This window comes from Osmia bicornis, chromosome 9, assembly GCF_907164935.1.
Source record: "Osmia bicornis bicornis chromosome 9, iOsmBic2.1, whole genome shotgun sequence".
NCBI lineage: Eukaryota > Metazoa > Arthropoda > Insecta > Hymenoptera > Megachilidae > Osmia > Osmia bicornis.
This window is the reverse complement of record NC_060224.1, coordinates 3,863,424-3,884,632: the sequence shown is the minus strand read 5'-3', so window position 1 is coordinate 3,884,632 and position 21,209 is coordinate 3,863,424. Positions and strand designations below refer to the sequence as shown.

Here is a 21,209-nt window from a genome sequence, read left to right as displayed (position 1 = left end):
TATCCTTCCTTGCAAATCCGTTAACGCGGAAGCGGCCCAGTAATTAACACGCAACAAAAACAGTTCAGCAATTAGTTGGACATCGGTCGAAGAAAGGGAAACTTTCATTCCACCTGGCCAACCAACAAACTGCCCGGTATATGTAATCGTTTTCGATTACTTCCTATCGTGCCAGCCCGAAAATTTCATCGATTACAGAGATTGCTGCACCTGAACGTTCATGGCGAATGGATATAATTGATTTGCAGAGTGAAAGGTTTGCTGAGAAAATTACTCACCGTATGTAGGGGATGTTAGCTGGGATATGATATTTCGCACCAGGGTCAAAATCGTCTTCCGATCTCAGGACAGGTGGCTTGATTCCAGAATATTGTTCTTTCAGACGATGCCAATGACAATTGTAGTCCTCTCTAGTGACGTAACCACGGAAGACGTCCCATCGCCACCTATCCATCGCGATACTGAAGGGTAACATCACTAATTTGTCCATCGCCAAAGCAAACAGGTAATTAATATCCGCGGTTGCCTCGTCGATGTAATTGTTGGCCAACCCTAGGGTTTGGAGATGGCGAGGGGTTGCTACGCTGAGGGCGACAGCTTCACCCACTGCCTCGTGAAATCCTGGATCGATATTCAAATTATTTTTCTTTACTTTTAATTTTTACATTTGAGGCGTCAATTTCAGGTGATCCCCATAGCAGTCGACGTGTTAATAATAATTGATATATTTGTTTATTGCAATGATTTTTTGTGGGATTCTATAAGCAGGCGTAGGCAAGGTCGCAGGCATCGTTCAAGATTTATTTTCATAAAGGCGACGTTGGTTAGGCGAACGACCGGCTTGGCGGAACGGTGAAAGCGCGATTATACCATAATAAAAATATTTTAACGATCTCGCGTACGGTGTGGAGAGTACTCGGACAGGAGGCTCGTACTCGCGCAAATCTACCTCGAGCGTGTCGTTCTCGCTCTCGCTTTCGCGCTATTACCTGTAAAAGTTGGCGTGGACCTCCTACCGGAAGTGGAGCGGACCGCTTACGTAACTACCGCGTGTCGTTCAGCATGGAATCGCGTGTCGTTCCCTCTTTTATATTTCTCGTTTCTAAACAGCTTTATTTCGTCGATTCGTTTCACGTTTTTGTGGCAGAGAAAAGCGATGCCGCATTGATTTCTGGATTGGTGCTACATCCGTTTCCGATTCGATAGTGTTCGAATACTTGTTTCTTAACACGTTAACTAGTATGGGGGACACCACTGACCAAACGTATTTTATTGAAATAATAAAATATTTGCAATAATAATACCGTACCTGGATTGGCACCATCCCTAAATTCTCGTGGCAATCCATTGTATCTTAGGAAATACTGAATATGGGCCATTTCATGGTGCACCGTGATCAAGTCTTTCATGGTAACCTTGGTACACATCTTGATCCTGATACAATCAATGGAATCGAGGGTAAGAAACAGCTGATCGTTTACCAGTCACGTACAATTAAATATCCATGCCATTGCTACCTGTAATCCAAGCGATTGCAAAAATCCCATGCAGAGGCTTGGCAAATCAGAGGTCGATCTCCTGGGTCTGCCACTATACTTCCGGCCCAGAATTCAGGTGGCATGGCGCTCAGGTTCAGGGACAGGTAAAATTCTTCCGCGATTCGGAACATCTCGATGGGTGTGTAACCCTAAATAAATTAACAATTTTACGATGGTAGAGGAAAAGGTTATTTTATAAATGCGTCCTAGCATAGTAAGATCTAATTGGAAACGAGAAACCAATTTACGATTAATAAATGTGTTCTTCCAGAATTTTATTCTGTACTCGAGAAACTAGTAATTTGCGTTAATTCGTGTGTGAAAGTTGGATATACAGAAAAACGGGACATCAACTCTGATCTTGTACGATCGAAGAATTTATAAGCATTCCTTGATAAATTCCATTTTAAATGGATAATGAAGCAAAAAGAGGGTTTCGATGGAAATAGGTGAGTGAAATACCTACTTTTACAAATCGTCGCTTACTTCATCATTACTTTCAAATTGTAAGACTTTACTTTCGACTTCACTCGGAAACAATAACCTGGTTTAAGTGAACTTATTTGATAAGAATTATATAATGGCTGTTACCTGGGCTTGCATTTCCTGCGTGACATCCACGTATTTCTTCCCTGGATAAGGTATCGTCACGTCGATGATATTGGTCCACGATTGTGCCCAAATATTTCCTATCAATTTTAATCATACCTATTACAATATCTAATTTATTTCTCTGTATAATTAGATTGAAAGTATGCTACCAAGAATATGAGCTGGAAGAGGAGCATGAGTGCCGATCTTCTCAGGTCCGTACAAATCTCTCAGTTTCCTTCGAACATACGCGTGTAATTCTTCGTACAATGGTCTTATCATTTCCCAAACTTCGTCAATATCTTGCTGCAGATTCGGAGACTCGTAAGGGAACATCCAGTACTCGGCTGCGTCGGTGAAATCTGTATAAAAATTTTCCTAAGCTGAAGCAAAGCTTCCAAAAGTATCTTTTTCTACCATAAATAATTAATCCTGTGCGACTCCTTAAAATTTTTCAAATATTCCTTATTTAACTTACTGTTCAACCGAGCTGCTTCATTGTTCAAACTCACGAGTTGGTGATAGAGATCCTTAATCCTCATACCGCTGCGTCTCCTCCATTCCGTCCACACATATTGCAATTCGTCCCAATTCCGGCTCTTCGCCATGATTTGCGATACATCTATAAAATAGAAACGTTTCTCAAACATATTAACAATCGTCCATCACGAACGACGACTCGTAAACCACAGGAGGCAATCAACGCACGAACACGGAAGTTTACGATCTTCGGTACGACTCTACTTGCTTTACGGTTCATTTACTCGATCGACACAGCGTTTGCAGAAGGAACAAACGCGTAACACATGGTCATAGAAAAAGTTGTAATGCTTTTTAAGGATGCCGTTGTGTCCTGAAATTCCTAATGGAATTTTCACGCTAAGTTTCCACGCCCACGGAAAATCATTCTGTTACGGATCGATGACGCCAGAAGGACGAACACGTAACGCGTTTTCATTATGAAATGAAAAAGATTTTCTCCTATACTAAGGATTTTTGTCCAACCTATTCCGACCCGTGCATAATTGCGCCAATGTTCGCTTCTGAAAAGATTAATTACCTGGATACAAGCGTAATCCACACCGGAAGGGATCGTTGTACGCGCAAATGTTGGCTTCGTTGTAAACTGCCAGCATGTCATTGATCACACGATTGTACTGAAAATACAAGAAATGAACAAATAAACGATCGAGGGAAATTTCATCGTTAAATTGTATCCGTTTCCTTGTATAAAGAAAAAGAAAATCGGGATCTTTGGATATGTACGTTCTTCCTTGTCGTTTCCGCGGGCAACGTTCGTTCAACAAGTTTTCTTTCGGCGCGTGTGAGCAAGGGAAATTTCTTGCTGAAAGGATACTTCCTATTTCACCGACGTTACGAGATGAATCTATTGCTCAGTCATCGAAACGGAAATAACTGTGTGAATGGTTTCGTTTTACTATTCATTTGCTACATTAGCAATTTCAACGAAATGGTGTTGCTTAAATGAGAAATTGAGAAGTCAAAAATATTCAATGAAATTTCACCACTTTCTTCGTTATACCATAATGTAAACAAGAATTTAGTTTATATTTTTAACTTGTTTCTTATGCAGAATCATACACCTTCTCATTTGAATTATTTATGGAACACTCTGTATATGGAAAGTTTTATTAATTTTATTTAAATTGTTACGGTGAGAACGCTTTCCTTCGCCAGCATTAATCATCTCTTACTCTTTTGCTTCTAATAGTATTATCCACATAAGAAATTCATATAGGTACTTAGATTACAGATTTAGCTTGTATAATGTGAATATGTATCAAGATACTTCTTATCTCGTTTGAATAAGCGATCATTGAATGCATAATCTGCGTACTACTCTAAGCGGTGAACGCCTAATTACTGCCACCTAATGATCTCTTCGATTACATCAAAGATTTTAACCTCTAAAGTGAACTGTATACATATATTGCAGATGGTATCGGATGCACCGATTATATGATAATTAATGAATCATTTACCCTATCTAATTGATCTGGGGGAAGAGCAGATGGTCCAACGATGGACAGATATCTGAGACGTCTTCTGATCATAGGATCTCTTATATTATTCCTGTCAATCTTTGATATCAGGAACCAGGCCTGATTTTGAAAATCCGCGTATACCCTTTGCGATTCCAACTGAAAGCATAAAAGTTTCGAATCGTTAGTGAAATTTTTCCTTCTTTCTTTTGTAATGCAGGTCGTGGTTGAGTCTAAAGCTTAAGGTGGACGAGAAGGTGGTAATCTATTCGAAGGCGATCGTTGGTGCAGAACTGGTTCGAAGTGCAAATCGACCAGTGACGAGTTTACCGTTGGTGATAATACTATCTGTATCCTTTCCGTCGATTACAGAGAAAGCCATGTTGGAAAGGAAAATGAGGTGAAAAGCGAGGGAGAGCTCTTGAATTGAAAATCACAGACTACCGACGGCTCCCCAGAGACATTTTTTTTTAAAATGACGACAAAGTTGTTGTAAACAATCGCGACTTGCTCAACAAGTAATTTCTCGCGTGCCACGTGTCCCGTTGCGATAGACGAGTTTCGCGAAAAAGAAAAAAGAAAAAGAAAAAGGAACGTGCCATGACTAGCCAGCGATTGTCATTAGCATCACGCGACCCGCCTAGCGGATTTCGCGTTGAAGGCTGAAGATTTCCGTTCTCGTCGTTCGACCATTCTGACTGATGCCTCGTTGCGAAATCGTTCGGGATATCGTTACAATGGTTGGGAATATTTCCCGCGGAGGTGTTCGGCCTCTCGCGGACAATGCAGACCGCCCCTCGTCAGAGAAATCCTCGTGTGCACGCGAAATCGCTACTCTTCTACTTGCGGGGACAGCTCGATGACGTTTCCATGGTCTCACGAGCCGATTCGTAGAGCAGGTCGAGGTCTGTCGACAAGTTTCATCGAGAAACGTCGAACGATCGTAATGATGCTCATTGCAGACAATTGGGAAGACGATTGTCTTTCAATTTGATAACTTATTGTTAGATCGAACGATTAGATTGCAAATTGTCTGACAATGATTTGTTTCGTTTCATTTACCCTAATTAAAGAATAAATATCAACGATAAATTCGGTGAAAGTAGCTTTAACGATAAGAAACCTGTGGGTTCTCTTTCCAATTTTCAAGCCCCAAATTTTTCCTATCGTGTCACAATGAACCCATGCGGGTATTTCGGCTACAATTGCGTACAAATCCTCATTTTTTGTAACAGGTGCATAGAATTTTAAAATAATCTGTATTTACCGCCTGCAGCTGGGTATATTCATTTACATCCGTTTCGTAGGCCCATTGCGAGGCAACGTTTGCGCTGCACCTTTCGGTACCCAAAAAGTCCAACCTCGCTAAAATATTTTCCAAGTCTGCGTCGGTGGGTGGAAGCCTACTTCCATAATTGTCTCGAGAATTCTCCCTCAAAGGGGGTAAGTCCAGTTGACCAGCAACGACCGAAAGTAGAGTAAGAAGAATCCAAGCAAACATCATCTGAAAGAAGGATAAAAAAACGTTGCGAATTTGTTCGTTTCCGGTCGCGTTGAATATCGAGGACAATAAACCGAAAAAGCTTTTCCAAAGCTTATCTACTCGGTCGTACGTGGAAATGTTTTTCAGGCAAATTATTCAACTGAAAATTAAATTTCTGTTCTTTTCTCAAATCAAAAGCGAAGATTTTTTTATGAACATTCGCGTTTCGTTAAGTGGAGATTCAGTCTGCCAATTTAATATCTACCATTACAGCGTAATTGGTATTATATTGTTTTCATAAATCATGCCACGGTATTACGAGCTGAAAACGTTTACATGCAATTCATTTGTTGGCTTCACGGTCACGTGTTACGTCTTCGAGTTACGTATTTCCTTGCAGCATGAAAGGCTGTTCATGCAGAGCAGTAGGTCATCCGCGATCGTCTTATAGATCCTTCGCCCTTGAACATTAGATACTTCACGCGATTCGATTGTATTTATGTTAACGCGAATGAAATCGACTCGTGAGAAACTAATTTGTCTGCTCTGATATTCAGGGCAAGTTTGCATGCGTCATTAACACCTTGAAATCATCACCTGTGTATCTCTGTATGATACAGGTGATAGTTTTTCACACTTCACACTGTTGCATTTATGAACTGACATTTTTCTAACGTTCTGACAGTAAAGAAAAATATAATTAAAAAAATTATCAATTGCTAAGAATTAAGCGTGTATATCTTCATTGAAGTTCTCTAGGAATTAAAACATTAATATCCCTTTCAAGTATTTGTTCCTGTTCAAAGCTACCCTTGAAACAAGAAAACTCGAGGTAATCCCTTAGGTTGTTCCTCCATTAGACCCTGGAAATCTCAGCTATCAAGCAAAAGCCACGCACTTCCACCCTCGTACAATTCTCCAACTAGCAGTTTCACTGATTCATGCATCAACCCCTGCACGATTCAACCAGTCCCTTTTTCACCCTCGTCAAAGCTGACCCGGCTGGACGTTCGCTCAGATCCCTTTCCCTTCGAGTGGATTGTTACAGAATAAACGAGTTCCAGCACAACTTGATAGTCATGATTGAAACAGGGTGACTTACGAGTCTTTCCACCCTCTGGTGTACCAAAGGGTTTCCTCTTCTGATCAACACACGGATCGCGACGATACACGATGAAACGCGACGGCGACGACGACGACAACGACAGGTTGTTTCGTTCTGGCGTCGTTAAAAGTCTCGTGGCCAAAGCCAAGTGTACATTTATCCATGTGAAGCAGTTCGAACGCGGGAGGTCATCCGTAGCAAGAGGTGGGGATCCCTGCACACCTCATCGTCTTGTCGTCGCTTCGACGACGTCTCGACGTGTGGGAGGATCTCCTGATAGGAAGGGAGATATTCCAGGATAAATGTGGGGGAAGTTGACGTGTAACTTAGGATTGATAAAATGTCCGATTGTGGGGGATGAAACAAAGCTTCAGTTACCTACAGGTCGAATTTTGATTGAATTTACAGAAAAATAGGTCGAAGAAAATCGGAGCCTATCATGGTTTCTGATTACGAAAGTTTGAAGCTCTCACGTTGACAAGTGTCGTCGTCGACCCCTCTCAATGAGTCTCATTGTCTGCGAACCTACCACGCGCCTCAACATCTCGCAACAGTTTAAGAATTCGAGGTCTCTAACAAATCTAAATTTTCTGAAAATTTACTAATTTCTTACTTATTCAATTTACTAATTACGACCGAGATTGGAAATTGGAAAACCATGAATGAATACATAACACACGGGTTCTAATTTGCATATGATAAATGAATTCTACGAAAATGAAATCAACAAAAAAGTAGAATGATTCGATAGGTCGTTAGATGATTCACGATCCACGAGCCTAATTACGTAATTATCTTTGAGAGGTAATCTCATCGATGCCGCTTCCTGCTTCGCCCGGCCTACCTGGCTTTCCTGAGAATTCAAGCGCCATTGTGTCACCGTCGCATCAGCCTTTAATTCAACTTGTGATTCATAATTTTGCAAGTTTTAATAATGCTACGACGGCTGTGGGAAGTTGCCCAGGGTAGAATTGTACATTTACACGTTGCTGTTAATACTCATTGTTCGGCGTAGCTTTTCGACGCGATTAATCGCGATCTTCCGCCGTCGACTTGATATCTTTTTAGCGATAACGGTGATTCAGAATTTTACAGATTCTTTTAATGGTGTTGTGCAACGAGCGTTTTATAACGATATAAAATAAAAAAATAAAAAAAAACACGAAGAGATCACTTCCTATCTCATTTATTATTTTACCCGATGTTGTTTTAAGATGACAATAGCGAACCGTGGGAAAGGATGCAGAGCGAAATCATTAATTAATATTCGCGTCGAGCATTCGTTCAAGGCGATCATCAGCTGTGTGCACTTGTTTTCACGCGGTCGATCGAAGAATGTATCCACGTGCGTAATCTGTACATGGCAGTGACTAAACTCCACTCATTGATCGACAAGAAAATCGTAAACAACCGCACCCTGGTACCGTTCCATCGGGATGTCTCACGATGATCTGGAACGCACGTGACTGTATCTACTTAGACCTTGACTGATGGCGAAGATTTGCCTCGGCGTATTTTATTCTCTAACTGGTTGTCTGTTTGCGTAACACACGATCGAGGATCTCACGATTTTTATTTTTTATAGATTAAATCAAGGGATAGTCCCGTATTGAAACTTTTTTGTAATTAATTAGGAACGAATTCCACCTGATATCAAAAGGCAAATAAGCGATAGTCGACTTGGGAATCGCGAAGTAGAATTACGTTTCACTCTCACATACAGTTAATTACCAGGGTCTTCGCGGAGGAAATTGAATTAACGGGGCGAAGGACACGACGAATTCAGGTTTCAATGCCGCGCGTACTAGATGTATCTACGCAATCGAGACGCGGGTAGTTTTTACTTGAAAAGCGCGCCTCCTATTCTCCCAGCGAACAACCACGACAATGCTAATCCCATCGGGAGATAATGGGTGCACAGGTCCCACGTACTGGCCGCAATTCTGAGTTCAAGTACGAGAACGTTTACAGAACGCAGCCGTGCGTTTCTTCTTACTTTTTTGTCGGACGCCGATAGATCATCGTCTTCGAGATGAAGAAACATTTTTATATTTTATCATAATTTGTCACGTGGTTATTTCTATTTCTTGTTTGAGGTCTGAAAACAGAGGATTTGGAATTCATCTTTTTAACGATTGAAAGACATATTTCTTTTTCAATTCCATATCCTGTCGATGATTCTTTCGTTTCTTCAAAGTTCATTGTTACCATCAATGAAATTAATAGTACAATGCGCTGTTGTTTATAGAGGACATTGTTATCTTTGCTAAACGTCGACCTACTTTTTTATTTCAATTCGTTCTATGAAGTGGGCTATTGAAAGGAATATCTTTGAAATTGTACAGCATTGATCATTAATTGAATGGAAAGTAAGATGAGAATTCATGAAAATTCATTCTTATCTTTAGAAAATAGAGAATAATTCGTGGACACGATACCGATATTTCCTAGCGAAGAATACCGTTTGTAAGTCGCGAGGAGATTTATTAAGCGTTTTCACTGAATACGGAGAAACGCGAGTTTCAAGGCGATCTTCCTGCTTCCATTTTCGTCGTTATTTGAAATTCAAATGAGCAACGCGCTATTTATCCACGAACGAACACTGCACCGAGACGGCATTTCGTTGTTTCTTTTAATTGTAACACGAGACAGACGATAATTAAGCGACTTAATCCTCATTGACGCTCGACGAAACACTATGTTTCATCCACGTCTCTTTGTTCTTTTAATCCACTTTTTTTTGGCAAATTTGTTTTCTTTTGAGAAATTTTGCAAGCTTCCAAGAATTTTCCTTCGTCTATTACGAGTATTCAGAGCTAGCGTGTATTTCGAGTTAACCGGAAGTAGAGAACATGTGCGACACATCTTTCCAATTGCCAGTACCGTGTAACACGCTGGTGCTCACGACTTTTCGGTATGTTTTCTCCGTATTACGCAGTCATTACTAGGATTGCGTATTGTCAACTCGTGTGTACTCGCGATTGAGTAAGACTCAACCTTCCTTCATATCTGCGTTACGGTAGTATCGAAGAAAACCGAGGAATTAATAAATAATTAACGCTTGTTCGATGAAACAAGGTTCATCAAAATCACTCCTGATTATACTCAAGAACGTGAGATAGTGTCTTGGATGTTCGTCGATCGAAAACCGACGATACAGAGCCGGTTAACGCGATTAGAATAATTATACTAATCGCCGATACGATCAGTAGAAAAGTAGGGAACGTTACTTACAATGAAATCGCGTCAAGTGCGTATTCTGCGACGTTGCGTAAGGAACTGAGCTTGATGAAGTAGTCGAGGACACAGGTAGCCAGCCAAAGTTTATCATTCGAGACACTGGAACCGTTTCTTGCTTCTGTTTTGACCGTGAATCTCAACACCGATGTATCTTCAACTTCTTTACCCTTTCCCTTCGGAATTTATATTCTTTCCTTGTTTCCTTCATCGTGGGATATTCATCGCAAATTGTTTCTAATGTAGGTTATTCTATTTTCGATGACAAATCTACAATGGAACACTGTTTTCTTGAATAGACGCTATTTTATCAATCGAAAGGATTATAGATTCTTAATCATTGAAACGTAAAACAGAAGTAGAAATTCTTGTAGTTTTCTCGAGCAATTAGAAGCATATGCAATTACATGCAAATGAATTCTTACTAAGACTATCCGATAGTATGGAAATAGCATCTGGTTACTTAAAGCATCGTTGATCGAATTCCATTTATCTGGCTAATCAACAGTATTTTCTTATTCTAATTAATGTTAAATATTCATTCATCATCTTGGTTCCTAGTTCATTTCAACAAATTGCTTATGGAACGAGTTGATATTTAGGGTTGACGGAGTTAATAAATTAGTGAACAAATTACGATGAACGTTAATTAGATGCTTAATTAAATGATTACGCGTACCCGTGTAATTTGTTCGCCTCTGTGTGAGGAAATGCGTAACTTCGGCGCATTGTATGCACCTCGAAGGACGTCGGTGGAATAATTTTCGTCCTGGAGACGGCCATTCCAGAATTAACGAGGCCGTAACTCGTTAGCCTGGCATTGTACGAGAAACGAGCCGAGTCCCGACAGAATTTTAAATCGAGAGATCTTTCGCCCGCCATTGGGAAATTCATCGTTTCAGAGTCCTGTGGAATTCGAAGGTGTGGCGCGTATCTTTGTTTTCCATGGAAAATACCCAGATTACATTTGGAAAGAACTTAATCGTCGAAATTATTCAGTTATACAAGATATCACGTTGCTAAACGTGAAGATTTCACTTGCACGTGCTCGTCATACCGGAAATGGAACGGATGTGACACGATCGTTACTTTACATAGGCAAAAAAATTTATTGCAATTAGAATTAGTGACGTGTCACTCATTGACAAAGAAATTGCGACTTTCTGGAATAGATATTTCCGTCGAATGAAACAGAAAAATTTTTTTTAAAGAGTTTTTAAATTATTAGATAATTTATTACGGTAATCGTCATCGTTGCAAGTGAAATGGGTGAAAAATTCATTTATTAGACATTTCTACAAGCATTTACATTCTTAAAATACAAGTTTATACAAAAAATATTCAATATTAAGGTTTTATGAGGACCCATACACCTGGTTGCCTATATAAAGGATTAAACTTAGAATCGTTGAGATATGCCATCTATAAAGCTTGAAGCGTGTTGAAAGTATACCTTCGTTTACCGATTATAGTTTACTTCGAATTCTTCTTTATCCCTGACCGTAAGATGTATTCTGCTATGCCAACTAAAACAGGAAATACACATTATTACTTACTCTGCTAGATTTACCGGCAGCGCAGCCAATTAGCTCGTATTATTTGCTGTGTAATTAATAAATGTACCATAGAAATAATGATACAGTTATTAATTACCCATCAAATAATAACGATTTCCCAGGTCTCACCACGAGGAGGTTGCTGCGGTTTGGAGACCCGCCCTACCTCATCCCATCCACCCTCCATTTATGCAAATTTTAATTTTAATTCAATAACATCATCCTCTTAATGCACGTTTGCAAAACATCTCTGTTGTGTAAACGAACAACAAAAGGAGCATCATTTTTATTCGTTACCTACCTACCTACTTATCTAATTACATTTTTGTTTTTAACACATTGAGTGCCATGGAGGTTACCAGTGATCGGCGCCGCAAATTATACAAACTTAAATAATTGAAAGAAAATAATAGAAAAATATTATTTTAAATAATATTGCGATTGGACATATAATGTAAAATAGTAAATAGAAAGTTTGAAATTTGAAATTTGAAAATTAACTATTCCTATGCTTAATAATTAGGGCTTTAATACGTCCCACAACAAATGTTCGTTTCCACCGTGGCAGTCAACATGTTAATCGTACCTCAACATTTCTCTACTTTAATTACAGATCTGCAATTTTATAATATGCAATTGCATGTTTGTCTTACATCTAAATACTAAGAATACGAGCGCTCGTATAATGACACAAATTCGCTTAAATCTAAAATATCCTAATTAAATACTATACTGTTTAAACTTAATTATATACTTATTCAATTATTTAACTTTAGGGTCCTTAAGATATAATTGTTCTACCTAACCAATTTCTTGATTTGGTTGTCCTTACAACAGTACTTCCTGAAATAAACTAAAAAGAATTAAACATCATTTTAAAAAATAAATATATAAAATTTATATTGTCATAACCATAGACTTACAACCTGCCTACATAAAAATTTAAAGGGATAAAAACAAATACCTGTAATAAATTTGTTGGTTCGATGATTCTTACCAAAATATTTCCAGAAACAAACTAAAAATGATTAAGCACAATTTTAAATCATTTTAACGTTAGTTAACTAAATACCTTAACTTCATACTTCCTATAAAGATATTTCTCTGTAACAGAAACTGATTAATTGAATTCAAATAAAGACAAAAAAATTAATAGCTGGAAAGAAGATGCATCAGTAACAATAAAATTTTACAAACGTCAGAGTGGTTATTAATAACTCGAAATCAATTTAAAAAGAGACATGAATTAAAAGTAAACTTCAGTACCAAAATAAGGAGAAAAAGATTTAGAAAAATATATATTTAAGTTTAGTGGTTTGAGTTAAGAACATTAATTACTTCATTTTACTGTATTTAATATTCGTTCATTTCTCGATAAATAGTACACAATATTTTGATTGAAACAACTGTCTTTTACTGCAATGTACATACAACCATGACTCTACTTGACTTTATTGCAATATATTATTTAATACATCTTTCAATGCAAATTTATTGTAAATGGAAAAACTGAAAAGAAAATCGCGAGTGGACTTTGCTTTTCAGGAAAAGAATTTGAAAATTTATAAAAGTAATTTAATTAGCTTCTCCGTAAGCTTGAAACGAAACATCGCGACCAAAAATTAAAACTGAACAACTCGAACAACAATTATCCACTACTTTTGTTTAAATAAAGTAAAATAAAAATTTAATAAGCTATCTCGAATGAACAAATATTCCTTGAAATAAATTATTACCAATCATCAAAAAATAAAATGAATTTCCATTTAAAATAAAACTTTGAATAAAGTTTTCTTTAAAACTTTATCGTATCTAATAATATCCTAAAAACATTAAATTCATATATTATTTAACAGTATTTCCAATAACCGAATGCTCAAAATTTTCAAAATTAAAAAATGGAAAGAAAAAAGAATGGGGGCGTGGCAGTGGGAGGGAGGGTACAGGGGAAGCTGAAAAGAAAAGTTTGACTGCCCATAAGAGCAATCCCTAAGCAAATCCTATAAAACAAACCGAAATCACACGCAACACTAATTTCAAAATTGCAAACATTCTGAACTATGACAAAACATCGGCTGGCAACGAAGGGTCTCACGCCCCCTAGTCTTACGCCAGACGCTACATACCACCCACCCCGCCTGGACGTCGTAACGCCAGGACAGAGTGCACCCCTTCGCTAAGAGCGCTACCCGCCCGTCCAACACGTTGCATCCAACGGTGTCAGATTGACGGACGCCCATAGTATAGACAAAAGGACTGCAGTTTAGAATATGGTAACATATTTTCATATGTTCCGTATTCTAAAACTGCGCCTGCAAAGGCCTAGTAATGCATGGGTATATCTCCCAGAGATGGTGTTCACGGTCTCAGGCCGCGGAATCCTTAAAAGGACTCCCACCGAATGTGAGTCATAGTTACTTCCACTAATTAACAATCGCGAATTCATTCGCAACACTAATTTCATTAATTATATAATATGTACAAAAGCGTACGCGTGAAGGCTGCTCCATTATGCGCAACACTAAGCTGAAAAAAAGAAAAGAAGAAAAAACGCGAACTGTAACGCAACACTACCCAAATCTACCGAATTTTGTAAGACGCAACACTAATCTAAAAAAGGGGTACAGCCAATCCAAGGCTGTACCACGGCAGCTGGTCCATAGCTGCCTTAAGGACCATGGCAACTCCACGTTTTTGGGCATTTCTAATGCAAAACGCGAATATTCATTACCGCAACACTAATTAGCAGGGAACTCTATAAACTAATGCAAAGCAATCGCGTATTTATAAGTCGCAACACTGGGACACAATCGCGCTAATGTCATTCGCAACATTATTTTTAACAGACATGCAATTAAAATGCAGAAAAGGGGGATATTCTCAAACCGTGAATCTTTTACTCGCAACACTAATTTCATTAATTATATAATATGTACAAAAGTATTCGCGTGAAGGCTGCTCCATTATGCGCAACGCTAAGCTGAAAAAAAGAAAAAAAGAGAAAACGCGAACTGTAACGCAACACTACTCAAATCTACCGAATTTTGTAAGACGCAACACTAATCTAAAACAGGGGTACAGCCAATCCAAGGCTGTATCACGGCAGCTGGTCCATAGCTGCCTTATAGACCATGGCAACTCCACTGGATCGTTTTTGGGCATTTCATCATATATCGCAACTCTAATGCAAAACGCGAATATTCATTACCGCAACACTAATTAGCAGGGAACTCTATAAACTAATGCAAAGCAACCGCGTATTTATAAGTCGCAATACTGGGAAATAATCGCGCTAATGTCATTCGCAACGCTATCTTTAACAGACATGCAATTAAAATGCAAAAAAAGGGGATTCTCAAGCCGTGAATCTTTTACTCGCAACACTAAAGCAATGAACAATAAAAAGCAAAACTGTAAAAAATCTTAAAGCAATCAACATTGAAAAGTTAAATTCTATTTTAAAGCAATGCAAGAAAGAAACGCGATATTTAAAGTTCGCAACACTAAATGAAAATCGCGATAATCATGCATACGCAACATTAAATTGTACCGTGATCGATATTCATTCGCAACACTAAATTGAACCGTGGTCAATATTCGCAACACTAAATTGAAAACGCGATTTGCCCAAAATCATGGGGGTCACGGGCCCCCTCTTCTCCTGAAATTACAAAACTACAACTACAGGCAAGCACAGTGACAAAGTAGTAACGATAATGATTTCCCATCCTTTTTTGCAAAAGGATGCAAAATCATTAGTAGTTCCCCTCTTGAAAGACAGTTTGTCGGGGCGCTTCGGCATATAGCCTTTTCTTTCTTCGGGCGGTCCACCCACCTGAAACTTATATCTAAAGCTCGAGACTTGCAAATTCGCAAAACAAAAAAAAAAACAATCAACAAAAAAGAATAATCGCGAAACTCTAATTGACACGTGGACGAAAAAGGACTTTATACAAGTCGTTGTTCGTGCTCACGTGCCGTGCTCGAGCAGAACTTGTGCGTTTCGTGCCATCGCGATCGCGTATGACGACTTATGAAGTCGCCAAAAATTTGAAAAATTGTACAGATAGAATCGAAAGCGAACGACATACTCCGTTCGTATCGATTGGATCGTCAATTCTTCAAATATATTCCAGGTACAGGTTGATCACGCGAAATCGCGCCTACCCGACCAAGAGACTGTGACAACCTGTCCCGGCCCTACCTACTTACAATCTATCACACACACCAGAAGGTATACTACCTACCTACCTAACGCTATATTTAAAAAAGGCAAAATCACATTCTCACAAAAATTCATTCCACGACCCCCATATACTCCACCCGGGCGCAAGACCTACACTAGAGAGAACGTCCCGGGACGCCTCCGACACCCGAGTTTCATCTCACATCACACTCTACGGTACGTACCATTTTTCACTGAAATCGTCTGGCAAGGCTGGCAATCATTGCGTATAATGATAATTACAAAATTTAATTAACTACTTTGATATAGAATATTTCATAATAATGATAATAATCATGGTAATAGAAATGACAATATAGTAATAGTAATGATAATAATACTATTTGGTTTGTACGTTCATTGTACATCTTATTGAATAAAATATTATTTCAAATTAAAAGTTAAATGAAAAAGTTATTAAACCGACGCAATCCCACAGCCTAAAAACACACACACCATATGTGGAAATTACGTCGTGCACGATATACTAACACAATACCAGCCGCTTATTAATTATTATTCTTATGAACTAGGTCATCGTGCCCATTACCTCTACCCATCCAAGTAGCACCTGGGCACGTGAATGGGCTTTGGCAATAAACACGGAAGGGGTTAAATCTGAAAATCCTGATCTATAAACATGATTAGTACATAAACATCTAACGGGCTAATATTTCACTATTTTAATTTAATAAAAGTGACTCGACTTTGTAAATATAAAGCTTTAAGAACAAATACTGAAAAAAAAAATAGAGCAACTATGACGCAAACATGGTGCACTGCTAATATCAGCTGGCAACGAAGGGTCTCACGCCCCCTAGTCTTACGCCAGACGCTACATACCACCCACCCCGCCTGGACGTCGTAACGCCAGGACAGAGTGCACCCCTTCGCTAAGAGCGCTACCCGCCCGTCCAACACGTTGCATCCAACGGTGTCAGATTGACGGACGCCCATAGTATAGACAAAAGGACTGCAGTTTAGAATATGGTAACATATTTTCATATGTTCCGTATTCTAAAACTGTGCCTGCAAAGGCCTAGTAATGCATGGGTATATCTCCCAGAGATGGTGTTCACGGTCTTATGCCGCGGAATCCTTGTAACTAATTTGATTAATTAAATAATACATAGGATTGAGTTTAAAAACCAAAAGGATTCCCACCGAATACTAGTCAGTGCATCGTCACATTTACTCTCGCGTCGGAAATTTCTCGCAACACTAATTTAATAAAGGCAAAACTCTAATAAAAAGGAATTTAATGTCAAAATTGAATTTGATATTTTATTAAAAGCAAAATGACTAATTAAGAATCCTTTACAATGAAAAAAGAATTTATTATGAAAATTAATAAAAAATTGAAACATCCTCGGGCGACTCCCTCCTCAGAGTAACTTTTCAAGAATACGCAAAATCTGTTGAAATAGATCACTCTGAATTGGAAATCTACCCGTCACGAATTGTCTTCTTGCACATAAATTGATCAATTTTACATGAAAGCATAACTAAGTTAAACTTCGCTATAGAGAGAATTGAACTTTACTACTCGTAAAAAATTCTCAAATTCTATTTGAATTTTCAATGTACAAAATGTAATGAAGTCAATGTAAAATCATAATTAGTATGTATATCCAATATACATATTATATTACCAATATTATATCAATTTGAATCTTTACAATAACTAAATCAGATGGTATCTGACTTCTTCGTTAAAGAAAAACTAAATATAATTGTTTCTGTATTACAATATTTCATATTCCACGTTTTGTTATAAAATGGTATCATGAACATTTTAAAGCATTCATATGTTTGATAAATTTCTATTGGAATATGTGGAATAGAAATAATGTTTAAACGCGAAGTGCAAGAAGACCTAGCCTGAACTAAATAAAATGAAATACAATAAAAATGTAACTACTCATGAGTATAATCATACCCATGGTCACTGTGCTAGCCAACTACATATACAACCAGTAGCCCGTGTCGATTCGGACCATTCGTCCTACGACATGATTGGGCACCGGAGGAATCATAAAACATGCGACTCACCGTTCGCAGATATGCTCTTCTTCCGACAGTCAAGTAGGAGGATGCTCAGCAACCAGGTAGCAGGTTGGCTTATAGAAGAAGACGGAAGTCCTGAAGGAAATCATCGGCCCAGTCATCAGGGTGTTCAGGAACTCGGCAAAATTTAGAAATTCATCTGTAACAGAACAAAAAAGAATTATGGTTAATTATGAAAATTATCAACCTTTATAAAATTATAGATGAATTTGAATTTTATAAAATATTAGCAATTAAAAAGAACTGTCAATTATCAAGTGTCGAAATTGTAAATTATTCTATTTGAATTAAAATTAATTAAATAAAGTAATAAGATACTTACACTCTTTCCTTATGGAGCAACGCCCAAGACTCCTCTTCAGTGGTGCTCTGACTCTAATACCGAATATATCGAGAAATTGAAACAAAAAAATAAAAAATAAAAATAAAGATATAAAGTACTAGTAACGCGACCGTGAATAATTTCCGGCGAACAAATGTAGAGACTTTACCTTCGCGGTGTAAAAAAGAAAATCAGAGCCGCGATGCTCTAGAAAATATTTTATAATACGTAGCAAACACTGACTCTACTTTCGCGTGATTCCTAATTGTACAAACGCAACTCTATTCAGGGCCAGTTCACCCTTGAAAAAATCAAAACATTGGAACTATGTTCGTACAAACACTGACTCTACCGACCGCCTTGCGCGCGGCCACAACAATTCCTGGAAGAAAAGATTAGTGAGGAGGTTGGGATGGGTGGAAATATACAAAAGAAAACAAACATTCTTCTTATTGAGCGTTGGTTAAGGAAATACTGTTATTATGTGTGAATGGAGATATCAGTGTTTGTGAAATATCTTCAATGAACACGAATATTGTTAAAATTAAATGTTTATGCTAGGTAATGTCGTAATCATGAAATGTTTTAAGCAATTGTTGATAAATATTTCAATGAATATTACAGTGATAGAAAACCATTGTTTGAGAAATATGTATATTAGAATATTTTATTAAAGTAGACGATTTTTGTTGTTAGAATTGAAAGCATACTACAAATTGTTGGAAATTCTATTATGTCGTGATTTATAAATTATCTAAATTCTTTTCAATAAACGAAGTCCAATAATTAATCAAGCTTAAACAGCATATAATTTAATAACATGATTCTATTTTAATTTAAACTTGCACCGAAAGCTGTATATTATAATATAATTATTACGATTTAAGAAAAACAGATTGTTTAAAATAATAAGAATATAATTAAATAATTGCAGACGAGAAGCAATTATCTGCAGTAAAATACAAATTGTTTCAATTTCGTTCTAATTTGTAATAAAACAGATTATGAAACTATTAGTTAAAATTATTCAGTAAAATGAAAAATTAATTATTTTTTTTCTATTAACTAATCAAAGAAAAAAACATTTCTGTAATCTTTTCTTCCTTGACCTTGGTACCAATAATTAATTATTAAAAATGCTTACAATTAATAACCACACAATAAAAAAAAAGTAAAATAAATATTATTAATTGATTACAATAAATCAAAATGTTACCAATTTTATACGAAAAATGTTTCAAATCAATATCAAATCCCATAGCGTCGTATCGCATGGCGTTCTTTCAGTATCAGGAAAATATCTGTAACAAATAACAAATACAAATTCATGTAAATAAAATTTAACCAACAGGAATAAAATTATGATTAACCAATAATCGAACTTTATAATTTATGCACAATAGTTGAATAGATAACCTATGCGCATACCTATGTTCTACCCGCTCAGAAGGATGCCCTCAACACGTCTTATCAATTCGACGTTCGCGAGAGAAATGACGTAACCCCCCTTCCCGACGAAGAGCAATCGGCACTGTTTGGTATTGTTCAGTATCGTCCGCTACCGGCCGATACCGAAGCAACAAGACGAATAAGTCCCAAAATATTACGATGCTCAAGAAAGAATGTTATTAAACATAAAATAGTAAATTGTGTGGAACAGTACTAAAAACATTCAATAATGTTTAGGGAATTAACGACACGAAAGGGAAAATAAATCAGATTCTGTTGTTCCAACCTCATTGTGCATTCGCGACAAGGGCAACAATGTTCAATTTACGTATTTTTTAAGAAAATGAGAATCAAGAATTAAGAATCTAAACTTCTCTTCAACTTTTCTTTCAGTTTTTCGTACTTCTAACACCCGAAAGACATTTAATTTAATATTTAAAGTTAATATAATCTTACCTGTCACAGACACGTGCGAGACGAACGAAGCTTCGAAGAGAAATGATGCACTACACCACACTCCGCACACTTCGCCCTGCAATGATGAATCTGATTGGTCGAAAAGCGTGGACGCCATAATGGTTCAACCAATCACAGGCATCGGCAGAAACTTCGAATTGCTTCGACACTTTAACATTAAAAGAACAGAAAGGTTCGTAAAAACGTTATCAACGCCATATTGAAATAAAGTCAAGATTACTTTTTTCAATCTAGAAAACCAAAATATTGAAAAGAAAGTAGAAAAGAACATAAGATACTATTGGTATTTAATAAATTATTGTGATAAATGCAGAATAATTGAAGAAAATATTATTTTAATTCGTATCTATATCGGTAGAATAGAATATAAATTTTCAGCTTACGCATTTTTGAAGACAATATGGAATTGATGTCAGAAATCATGACTCCGGCCTTCTCATCAATTTTGTTTTGTGTTCTTTGTACTGCTGATACTTAATACACAATTTAATATAATATTTTAATACTGTTTAATGTCAAAGTTTGCAACTTTGTTGCAAACACGTGTACTCAGGACGAAGCTTCACAAGGAAGTGGCGATCTTGTGCACTAGCCAGTAGCGACGATTCTAATTGGTCGAAATTAAATGACAAAAAACTGCCATTGGTGGAAAAAAAGCATGTAGTGCAAAACTTTAAAACTAACGCAAAATAAACGATAAAATAATAAATACAAAAGAAAAACTGAATAATGTATTTTTTTAGCCTCCTTACTATACAGAAAAATATTAATTTTATACATAACACAGTGTTCGTAAGATCATCATTCTAAATTGTTATAATTAATTTCCTGTTTTTGACCACACTGCCGATATAATATAAAATAAAATAATATTTCCTTCATTTATTCTGCTTTTATATCGAGAATTTCGTACATTGCGTTGATATCTTATGTTCCTTTTTTTACTTTCGGCCCTACATTTTGATGTTTTTAGCTAAAAGAAGTAATCTTGACTATAGTTCAATATGGCGTCGATAATTTTTATCGAATGTTTCCATTACGATTAGTATTAAAGTTTCGAAGCACTTCGAAACTTCCAGAAATGGCGGTGATTGGTTGTTCCATTCAGCGTGCTCTCATTTCGCCCAATCAGATTCGTCGCTGTGTAGGTGTGTGT

At 37.2% G+C, this 21,209-nt stretch overlaps 1 protein-coding gene across 3 annotated transcripts in view; it reads right to left on the bottom strand.

Moving 5' to 3' along the window:
• The window catches only part of LOC114879032 (angiotensin-converting enzyme), a 39,755-nt gene extending 29,711 nt beyond the window's left edge, over positions 1 to 10,044 (bottom strand). The window contains exons 1-10 of one of the 3 annotated variants that reach the window (XM_046286931.1): positions 9,955 to 10,044; positions 5,400 to 5,636; positions 4,133 to 4,291; positions 3,190 to 3,286; positions 2,608 to 2,751; positions 2,300 to 2,491; positions 2,130 to 2,227; positions 1,518 to 1,687; positions 1,310 to 1,434; positions 279 to 621 (exon numbers count right to left, since the gene is read on the bottom strand). In XM_046286931.1, coding sequence (XP_046142887.1) covers positions 279 to 621; positions 1,310 to 1,434; positions 1,518 to 1,687; positions 2,130 to 2,227; positions 2,300 to 2,491; positions 2,608 to 2,751; positions 3,190 to 3,286; positions 4,133 to 4,291; positions 5,400 to 5,636 — 1,565 coding nt within the window. In that variant the 5' untranslated portion in view covers positions 9,955 to 10,044. Of the gene's footprint in view, positions 1 to 278; positions 622 to 1,309; positions 1,435 to 1,517; positions 1,688 to 2,129; positions 2,228 to 2,299; positions 2,492 to 2,607; positions 2,752 to 3,189; positions 3,287 to 4,132; positions 4,292 to 5,399; positions 5,637 to 5,951; positions 6,282 to 6,717; positions 6,886 to 9,954 lie in introns of those variants that run through there. The other 2 variants (XM_029193503.2, XM_046286930.1) reach the window with 2 other exon arrangements.
• Between the last annotated feature and the right edge of the window lie 11,165 nt (positions 10,045 to 21,209).